Raw genomic sequence first — 10,470 nt, 5'->3', positions numbered from 1 at the left:
AAAAAGTAATCCCAGCATCACCCTTACATACACAATATCTGTACTTTGCACAATGCAGCAATTCTGGTAGACAAGCCAAAGGTGTCCTCAGCCTGCAGCACAAGAGCTGTTTCTGTTTAACTCACCATCAGCTCATTCTTGCCCTGATTCAATCTGCACATCTCTATTTTAGACTGTTTATGAAATGCTGTATTGCTTGATACAGAGTGCAGTACACAGCTTTAAGATCTGCAGTGATGCTGCTTCCTCAGCAGCATTGCCCCTGAAGGTACCCAAGAGGGGCTGGGAACTGAGCCACACAGTGCTATTAACAGAAGGATTTGAGCTTTGCTGTCTGGGGGAGGCAGCACCACCATGCCTGATGCAGGGTGGCATTGAAGTGCTCTGAAGTTAAATTGTTTCCATTTATACTTCACTTTCATTGGCCGTCTGATGTGCTCATAACCAGGATCACACAAAACAACAAAATCCTAGCAGAACAGATACCACATTCTGCATCAACTCAACACACATGGACTTCTGCATAATTGATCATTTTATTGGAATCTGTTAAAAGATGTTTGTTCAGATCACCTGTTCAGCAGGCAGTTACACTGCTTCTGTTCACTGCACACACACTGAGCAAGTCTCCAAGCAATACATAAATATCATCTGACCCCATACTTAAGTATCTTTACTACAAAAAAACAGCTTCTCAATAAAAGTTGTATCCATGGGACCAATGTGCATTTCTTCTAGCTCTGACTTGTACCAAATCCATATCAACAATCATAGGTTAAATACATCAATGCATGTTAATAGAGTTTTAACAGTAAAAAAAGTAAGAAAGTTAAATACTGCAACAGCTGAGATACATACTGCATTCAAATGCTAGAACATAGTCTATTGACCTAGTTAATGACACAGTCACCAAAACACAACATACAGAAGCAATGTCAACAGCCAGTAATTGTCTAAGCATTTTAGAGTTCCCCTTTTCCCTTCAAATAAAGAAGGGTTGTGTACATCTTGAATGTGAACTTAGGCGTTATTAACCTTACAGCAAGACTGATGCTGATAGTTAAGGTTAGGTAGAGCCATACTAAAGCTGCAGGCCACTGAGTACACATAGCATATGTCAGTTTAAGGAGCCAATGTTTACTACAGGACAGGTTCATTGTTCAAACTAAGTGCACCCTATGTAACAGTAGCATTAATTGGCAAGACATATTTGGCAGAAAATGCCACTTTTGAAACCTAGTAGAGTTCATTGCGTTAACATTTCATAGTTAATTGAGTGAAGTGTTGATTTAACCAGCGATGATGAGGACTAGGGAGGTATTTTAACTGAAACATCTTGGTAAAGTGAAATAAGCTGACATATCATTGTTCTCTAGAACCCAGGAATAAAGTTAAATGTGTTCTCCCAGTCATCCTTGACCAGCATTTCAGTTTTTAATCTAATGGCAGGTTAAAATAAATCCATATACAATGCAACATACCTCAAATAGAAGCAATGATGACCAATTTGCTGTCAGTCTCTACTTTTACCCTTACAAGCCCAACAATTTTGGCACACAAGTACAGCCAATCTTTTAAGCTCAAATTCAACCATTCCAAGCCAGAGAGACCCATTTCAGAAATTGCTCTGTAATAGCATTCTGGACTGTAAAAACATGCATACACCAGTTGCTCAGAAACACACAACTAAAAGAAGTTGCTAGAAATAGCCACTGAATATACACATACATGCCAGTGAGTTTCCCAATTAAAATGCTATTTACAAGCCATACTTCAACTTTTGCAATTTGTAGTTTTTAATCCAACTTATACATATGAGTTCAAGTGAAGGACATACAATGTGACTTTTCAAAATACTGAAGTGAAAATGAATGCAAATTACAAAGCTACAAAGATGTTAGCAATGACTCCCTGATCTTTTCAGGTGAAAATTATTTACTAGATAAGCAATGTCAGGGAGAGATGGAGTCCATGAAGGACAGGAAGGAACCTCCAGGAAAGCAAACACAGCCTTAACCAACAATACTGACTTTGCAAAAAATATGGAAGTTTCTTTATACTGAAAACTGAAGTCCTCTATGAAGTTATCAGATATCTTGCTGCAAGCTGTAAATGTGTTATTGCCCTACAAGTTGTTCAGAAACCCACAGCCAAGTATTAATGCACAAGAAATTTAGACATTACCATGCATAAGGTATGATTAAGCTGTAACACAATCTCAGGTATTGATTATGGCTTAGACCTGCATTGAAAGTCAACACTTAGACAAATATCCTTATGTGAATGACATTGTCCATATGAAAGTGAGACAACTTTGTTACACTGAAGACTTCCTTGGTTAAAGTGACCTTCTGCTTAGAAGAAACAACAGACAATATATTCACAGATAACCATTGCAAGAATTAGCCCTGTAAAAAATTCAGCAATACTTTTTACTTATCTTTTCCTTAAGTGTATATATTTGCAGATATTGTAGAAGCAAGCTGTTTCTTGAACAGCTACATCTTTAGTTAATTCTTTATCCTACTTCCTCCCTCATCCAAACTTGCCAAATTCAAGACATTGTTCTTAGCAGCATTCATAAAATCAATAGTGCAAAGTTGTTATAAAAAAACTCCTCCCAAGCTAGGACATCCTCTTCAAGTTTTGTATTGGGTCAACAGCACTTCCCATGTTTTTAGAGCTCTGGGGAAAGGGAGGAACAATAGATATGTTGAATCTAACAAAGGAACAATTGTTTGCCAAAGGCTTTTTTAAATTTTATTTTTGAGTGGATTTCTTTTATTTGCTGCTCATACTGGCCCTTGTTAAAACTTTGGTAACTAGTTCACTGCATTACATTCACAATTCCTCATCTTGATATGCACCTATAACATGTGAATTGAACTGCACCACAATAATTGTAATGTCATCTCTATACATTCGAGCCAGCTCTTCTGGAAGACTAAGCATCTTGGACAGTCGCTCATGATCCACAGTTCCAAACTCATTGTTACCCACTGCGTGACGTATCAGGTGAGTTGCTGCATTCTGATCTTCAAATACTGACGAGATTCTCGCTCTCCTTTCTGTTAAGAGCCCATGCATCTGTCCCAAAGTTACCTTATAGCCACCAACAGCTATTGGTTGTTGGTGGTGAACACCTGTGAGGTACTCCCCCACAATTCTAGCCACATCTTGCCTGTGCATTGTCTCCCACAGCCCATCTGTGGCCAAAACCAGGAACTTATCCTGTGGCCGTAACTTGTGATGTATGACTTCTGGTTCAGCTGTGAGGTATGGGGGAGTGTAATAGTTTGGAGGAATAAACTTAGTATATTCATTGTCATTCAGCTGATCTGGGCCTGATTCTATTACTCTCTTCTGCAGTTCAATACTCCATTTAAACTTCACGTCACCAAAAGCTCTGAAAGGCATCAAGAGACCCAAGAGACGATCTTGTTTCACAAGACTTCTCTCTTCAGATTTTGGATGCTCCATTTTCACACGTTCCACTTCACGTTCATTTTGTGCATTGTGGTCATAGGACAAATTAACTGCAGACCAAGATCCATCTTCTTCCTGAACACCAAGCATTGCTCTACTGTCACCTGTGTTTGCAATGTGCAAGTCAATACCATCCACATGGGCTACGCAGGCAGTTGCACCAGAAAACGCTACTCGCAGTACTAGGTAGTTGAGAAAAGAATTTGGATCTCCTACTTGAGCTTCCAAAGAAATATCATTATCAAGCCTCTTAAAGGCATTAATTAAAGCTTCTCTCACATCAGTAGTCTCTCCACTGTTGAGATCAATCAGCTCCTGCCAGTAAGTTCTTAGACTGTTGAAGTAAAGCTTGGAAGCCTCTTTGCTAAAGTAATCGTTGGGATGCTTGTGCCACTGTAAAATGGGCAACAGAGCTCTGCCGCTCTCCACAGCATTTTCTATTTCAAGTAAAGTCTCATGAGGTAACAAAGAGACAGCAATGTAGTAAAACAGTCTTTCACTGACAGCCTGTGCACAAGCACAGCCTGCATGACCATCAAACACACCCAGAAGCATCCCTCTTGTCTGTAAACAAGTGGCAGCACTCCTCCGGTCCTCTATTGGAGCATTAGCAGGCAACTGGTTGCTATCGAAGCCAAGAACAGAACTTACATTTTTACCATCAAATTCTGGAACTTTGAAACTGTATTCATTTGCCTTCAGAATGCTGTTGACCTGTGGAGGGGTGAGGTAAAACCTCTGCGGCGTAGAAGCATAATCCCTTGTGTGAATAAAGTGATTAAAGTGCTCCTTTGGCCTGTAAAGTGCCGCAAATTTCTTCTGCGGTGCATATCTGAAGTGACTGTGAGCAAAATGAGATGACAAACAACACAGATGTCTATGGTGGCAGTAACACGCAGTACTGCCTATTCTGCTAATCTCACAGCTACGAATCAATGGGAACAGATGAGCTGGTGCTGGCATGGCATCAGACAACAATGGCAGCCTGGAGCTTCGGACTGGAATTGCTGAAAGACAAGAGAGCAACTAGGCTTAGTGGAACAGCTAAGAGATTTTTTTTTCCCCAGAATTGTGTTTACAGCTCCTAACCAAGTTGCTTAGCATATGGAGTTCATAGCTTCAAAGGACTTGACAAAGAAAGGCATTGCAAGATGCTTGATAGACACTACATTGGGCTATAACAAAAAAGCTATACCATGCTTCAGCACAGGTATTTTAGCTCTTACACCCACTCAGATAGCAGGCAGGAAGTGAAAGCATCATCCAGACAGCCAATGAAGCTTCAAACAACTTAGCACAATGGTTAGCATGGAGCACTCTACAGAACTGCCACAGGACTTTTACAGGTATTAGTTGTTCTGGTGATTTCACAGCTGATAGAGACAGATGTAGTACACAAGGAAGAAAACTCTATAAGGCTGAAAAAGAAAAAGCACCTAACAGGAAGACTCAAGAAGCAACTCTGAGATAACACACAATGAAGATGGTTTAGACAACAGAAGCAAGAAGTAGGTGATAGAGAACTAATATTTTTTATGCAATTAAAAGTCAGTAGCAGGTTTTGTTTCTCTCCCCACTTTCACATGTAAAGCCTCAGACTTGCGTGACATATACAAAATAGCCACAGTAGTCTATGCAGTAATTTCCTAGCTTAAGATATAAGAGGTACAAGAGGCAGAATGGAAATACAACTTTCCAACACCTATTCTATCCCAGTACATCTTAAGATTATAAAACACTTCAAAAAGCTACTCAGTTGAAGGTCTATACGCAAATTGTTTGCTTCCCTGACTAGAATAGAGGCTTGCACAATACTCTAAAGCTAGTTCAGTGTTAAGATAAACCACTAGCATCTGAAAAAAAATTGTACTGTTACTTACCACATCTAAAAGCATTCCTTATTTTTCATTTCCCTGAAGACAGAGTATGGCATAGCATACTCCTTCTTGTCCCCATTTGCATACCAAATCACAACATTAGTGAAAGTGCCTCTCAGAAGCCTTATTCACCATGCCTCATTATCAGGAAGTCTTTTACAATGTAATACTTGAGAGACAATTCCAGAGTGTAAATGGAGTTGAACTGTGCCTTGTGTGAAGCACACACATCTAAGGCAAATGCAATTTTCTTTTACGATCAAGTTTCATGGTAAAAGCTTTTTCTCAGAAAAGACCATTAGAAGGTCTACTGCAGTTGTAAGTACTAATCTATCAGCACTGCTAGGTGTCAAATTGTTTTACTGAAGAAATGGATACTGCTGTGTTAGGCAAGGTGCTTCAGTCATTAAATGGATTTTTTTTCTTTTTGCCAAGCAGGCATACCAGTATTTCAGATGAGATCCAACCCCATTAAAATATGCAACAAGCCCCAACACTCAGTCTGAAGACTCATGCAATATAGGAGAAATTGCATTTTGCATCACTCCATTCCATTAGTTTTCCATCATTTCAGCCACGATTCTGATCACCTGGGGCAGCAGAGAAGTGTCTGGAAACATATGAAGCTTCACCCCATTCTTCTTTTTTCAAGAAAGGGAAGCAGGACATATTATTCCCTCCAAGCTTGTTTGTTCTTTTTAAGTAAACCAGAGTAGAGCCCATTTCTCTGTTACATAAGTGCTGAAAGCAGAGTAGAATTCATGTTGCTGTCACTCCACTGACTCCCCAGTACTAACGAGTGACTGCTGCACATCAGTAAGAACTCTGAGTCTCCCACTGACAGCTGAAGATGGAAGTTTTCTGTTGTGCTGGTACCAGGAAGAGCTTGGGCTGTAGTCCAGACACCCATGAGCAGCGAATTGGCTGAAGCTTCCAGATGCATACTCAATTTATGTTAGCCATTTGCGTCTCCAGGCCAGGCTGCACATGCACACAGCATGACAGCAGCGGACTGCAATTCCAAATATAGATTTCAAATTCTATTCACTACCTTCTAATTATATAGGAGCTATTCTGGTAACAATTATGTATATTTCTTCACATAACTTTTAAAAGCAACAATTTTGCTTAAGGTTCTACGGATGTGCCTGGCCTACAGCAGCACCTCAGCACTGGTCTCCCACTAGACTCCACCTGGATCAAGCTGTCCTGACTGCTCAGCATTTGCGTTCAGTGCTGACCCACAGTGGTACCTCAACTGTTCTGACAGTTTTGTTGGTCCATGATCAAGCAAGACGACTGGTGCTGTAACAGTTGTGCAGTGCCACCAGAGGTTATTTTTATGATTTTTAATCATTAGTTTATCAAGTGTTACATGAAATCCAACAGGAAGTAGTAAGAAGTAGGCCAAGATTTTCCATGGCTCATATAATTTACAGTAGATCTATGCCAGTTCAAGAGATCAGTCTGTTTCACATACCAGCTTCAATAATTCCAAGTTGATTAAGTAAACGCCTAATTCCAAGTGTCCAAACCCAAACAGAAATTAAAGTCTTTCCCACTTACCCCCACAACACAACTGCCCCAAATATAACCAGACACTCCAGTTGCCCTTTAAATAATTAAGATCCCAAGATTATGGTTGCTCAAAAGATGGCAGAGAAGAAAAACAAGTAGAAAGCAAGACTACTCAAAGTCTACTTCAAGGCTGATTGAATATAGTTCAATCAAAATTTGTGAATATATTAAAATCAATCCAGTGTAAATACCTCTCCAAGCCCAGAGCAGGGTACAAGTGCTACTTTTCAAACTGTAAATATATAACCCATAATGAGTCAGATGGCCAACTTATGGGTTTTGTAGTACTACACTATAAAAATACAAGTATGTTCCACCTTACGTTAATAAAGGCTCGTTATAGCCGTACTATTAGGGATAACTGACACTGCACAGACAGATTCCTCCAAAACACTGTGCTTACCAAGACACCCATGGCTTCAGGTAAAAACACTCAGTCGGGTGCCTTTCCTACATCTGACAGACCTGAATGAGCCAGCTGGAGAGAACAGGGCGGAGAAATAAGCATTGAACACGGCAGCACCGTTAATCCCTCTCTCCGGCCTCAGACACAGCCCAGCCTAGCAGCCCCTTCCCCGGCTTCCATCCGACCCCCGAGCCCGTCGCTCCACGGAGAGAGATACATACCGATCCGCCTGGGCCCAGGACATACACACATTCTCCTGTCACAACATGAAGCCGCCAACATCCACAAAGCAGAAGCCCGGGGGGCGGGGGAAGAAGCAAGGCAGAGAGTTTGTTAGAGAAGACGTAGAGCTCCGGCACGGAGGTGGGACGGCAGACAGGAGGAGACACGCACACACAGCCCTTCTGCGGGCACACGGCGCCGCTGCTGCCGCTCACCCAGCGATGGGACGGAGCCAGCTCCGCAGGGACCGCCCGCACCCGCCGCCCGCCGCGCCCCGCCGGCCCCGCTGTCCCTTCCGGCAGGGCCGCTCTCTGCGCGCCGCCGCGGCGGACACCGCTCCCCGCTCAGGCGCTGCGCGGCCCCGACATGGCCGCCCCTCCCCAGCCGCCCGCCCGCCTCCGGCACGACCAACACCTCCTCCCTCCGCCCGTCCCGGGCACAGACCTGGGCCTTTGCCGGGCGGCTCAGGGACACGGGGGAAGGACCGTGCGCCGGAAAAAAGGAAGCGGTTCGATGGATAGGACCGCGCCCCCGCAAACGCACCCGCCACTCCAAACCCCCCGACAGCCGCTGCCTCACGCCCGCGGCCGCCGCGCCTTTATAAAGGGCCCTGCGGCGCGCGGCGCGCCGCCCATTGGCTGCTGAGGAGGGCAAGGCGGGCACGTGACGCGGAGGCTGAGGGAGCGCGCGGGGGGTGGGGGCGAGGGGGCGCTGCGTGCGCGCGCACCGCGCAGGGGCGGGAAGGCGCGGCGGGGACGCGCACTGTGTCCGCGCCCTTCCCCCGGGTGTCCGTGAGGGCAGGGACGGGACCCGGGAGTTCTGCCCCGGGAAATGGGGCCGCGGCCCTTTGCCCGGAATGCTCCCGCCGTGCCTTGAACAGGTACAGAGCACGTCAACTCCGCAGGAGACCGCTAATGTCTGTCCCCTAAGGCAGGGACCGCTCTACCCTGCGTGAGCCCCCACACTCCTCTGGTCTGGAGTCAGTCACACAACTTCTGACTGTTACGGAGACTGAATATGGGAAATATTTCATGGTCTAAATTCTGTAGGGTGTGTTGGCATTTACTCTGAAATCCTCTTAAAAGAGTGGTGCTTTTCGGTTTTTTTTGTTTTCCTCTTGAAATGTTCGAGTTGACTTGCAGTCACGAAGCATGTTCACTCCGCAAGAGACCACTGAAGCTTGTACTGAAGTTTTTTTGGTATTTTGTGGAGTTTTTTTGGTGAGGGTTTTTTTGGGTTTTTTTGTTTGTTTGTTTGTTTTTTGGGGTTTTTCAAATTTATTTAATTTAATTATTATTAATGTGTTCACAGGGTGGTTTGTCTTCTCCAGAATCGCTCCAGGCAAAGCAGGCTGCTGTGGAGCGCCAAGGACCAGGGACCTCTGCCCTGACACGGCCACACCGCTGCCCTCACTGCCGGCAAGGAATGGCTTGGGGCAGTGGCTGTGAAGAAGGAGCAGCCCTTCCCTAGAAGGACAACGCGATCCTGCCGCTTCCAGCCTCCCCTCCCTCTCCCCTCTCTTAGTTCCCGTCTTGTCCCTGTTCCACATCTCTAGGGCAACGCTCAATTTTGCATGTCCTTCTGAGGTATTACTCTGCTCCAGACTTACTCTTCGTGTACATTTCCGAATATGGAAAGTACATAAATTTGACAGTATTTTGATTTCCTTGATCATCTCTCTGTTTATAGATGCCTGTGCTCTCACACCTTACCATTTTTCAGGATGCCCACTTTGCTGTGTGTTGTTGGCAGCAGATGTTAGCAAGCCTTGAGGTGTTACAATTAGCATTCCCTCAGCAGCTGTAACAAAACATGGGTTTTTGACTATACTTACATATTTTCTCAGTTGGTAGGATGTGTACAGCTATGTACCAAAACCAGGAGAAGAAAAAAGGGAAAATCTGCACTTAGTACCCAGAAGACTCAAGAGCTCTAAGCTCTTCTTGAAATGTAAGAGTGTGGAAAGTACTGCCCTGTGACCCTCTGTGTGAAAACCAGCTAGAAAGATAAAATGATGCCATCCTTAGAAATGCAAGTCTGTCATGGTAGTGGTTGAAATCACAGGGTATTAAAATTTTCATGTATTGGTGTTCTGTTTTGAGAAATTTGTTTATCCAAGAATGGTATGCCATCATTTTCACTTTGAGGCTTATTTTAGAAGTAAAAAAAAAAAAAAAAAAGGCTTCTGAAAGATGCCATTATACATTAAAAACTTCATTAAACAACATGGAAAACAAATTATTTGCATTCCTTTTTAACAGTACCATATGATTAAAAATAGATTACCAGCATGTGCTGAAATAACAGCCATTTACATAATTTTCTACTTGCAGCAAGAATGACTGTAAGGCCCCAAGTTTGGAAATTTTCTTACAGACTATGTAAAGGTGCACTATCAAGCCACCTTCTCACCTCGTCAGAAGGAAGAAGGCTGTGGGAAGACAGACCTCTGCTTGGGTGAATTTGAGTCATCACTCTACGATACACAGAAATGGGTTAGGATGAAGTCATCACTGATCACCTCATATTCCTCTAAGCGAGGAGTTTGGAGTGGCTTCATGTATGACTTTCACAGAGAATGTTGCTAGAAATGTACCTAGAAAAAAAATTCCACAAAATAGTTAGCATTTAGCACTTTTGGTCTTCAGAACATCTTGTGCCCATTAGTTCAATTCTCCGTAATTTGCTGTGAAATTGAAAGGTTAATGGTACAGCTTCCCTGTTTATTGATTTAATTATCCCTTTCTTCCTGATTTAAGGCCAGGAGAGGAGCTACTTTTAGAGCTGGTCTTGGAAGTTGTAGCTCTGTCTCACAGTCTCCTGCTGATATATCTGAACATCAGACAAAATTTGAATTTTAAACTATTAAATGAGAAAAGATTCTGGCCTAAGCAGCCATAT

The 10,470-nt window shown here is 43.3% G+C and overlaps 1 protein-coding gene and 1 long non-coding RNA gene across 5 annotated transcripts; one reads left to right on the top strand and one right to left on the bottom strand.

Annotated features, from left to right (window-relative positions):
* Window positions 1-517: 517 nt before the first annotated feature.
* PDP1 (pyruvate dehydrogenase phosphatase catalytic subunit 1) lies at window positions 518-8,156 on the bottom strand. Of its 4 annotated transcripts, none has more exons than XM_033064541.2 (3): window positions 8,014-8,156; window positions 7,569-7,603; window positions 518-4,493 (listed from the first exon to the last, which is right to left on the bottom strand). In XM_033064541.2, exons 2-3 carry the CDS (start codon window positions 7,597-7,599, stop codon window positions 2,842-2,844), a joined length of 1,683 nt encoding a protein of 560 aa, XP_032920432.1. In that variant the 5' UTR covers window positions 7,600-7,603; window positions 8,014-8,156; the 3' UTR covers window positions 518-2,841. The 4 variants fall into 4 exon arrangements, with proteins under 4 accessions (XP_032920432.1, XP_032920454.1, XP_032920443.1 ...); XM_033064563.2 differs by having other exon boundaries at window positions 7,569-7,576; window positions 8,014-8,155; XM_033064552.2 differs by lacking the exon at window positions 7,569-7,603 and having other exon boundaries at window positions 8,014-8,155.
* A 196-nt stretch (window positions 8,157-8,352) lies between these two features.
* LOC117000182 lies at window positions 8,353-9,770 on the top strand. Its single transcript, XR_004418716.1, has 2 exons — window positions 8,353-8,449; window positions 8,881-9,770. It is a non-coding gene; the product is annotated as an uncharacterized LOC117000182 (long non-coding RNA).
* Window positions 9,771-10,470: the final 700 nt, after the last annotated feature.

Source organism: Catharus ustulatus, chromosome 1 (genome assembly GCF_009819885.2).
Source record: "Catharus ustulatus isolate bCatUst1 chromosome 1, bCatUst1.pri.v2, whole genome shotgun sequence".
NCBI lineage: Eukaryota > Metazoa > Chordata > Aves > Passeriformes > Turdidae > Catharus > Catharus ustulatus.
The sequence above is the reverse complement of the archived record's forward strand: the minus strand, read 5'-3'. Positions and strand labels throughout refer to the sequence as shown.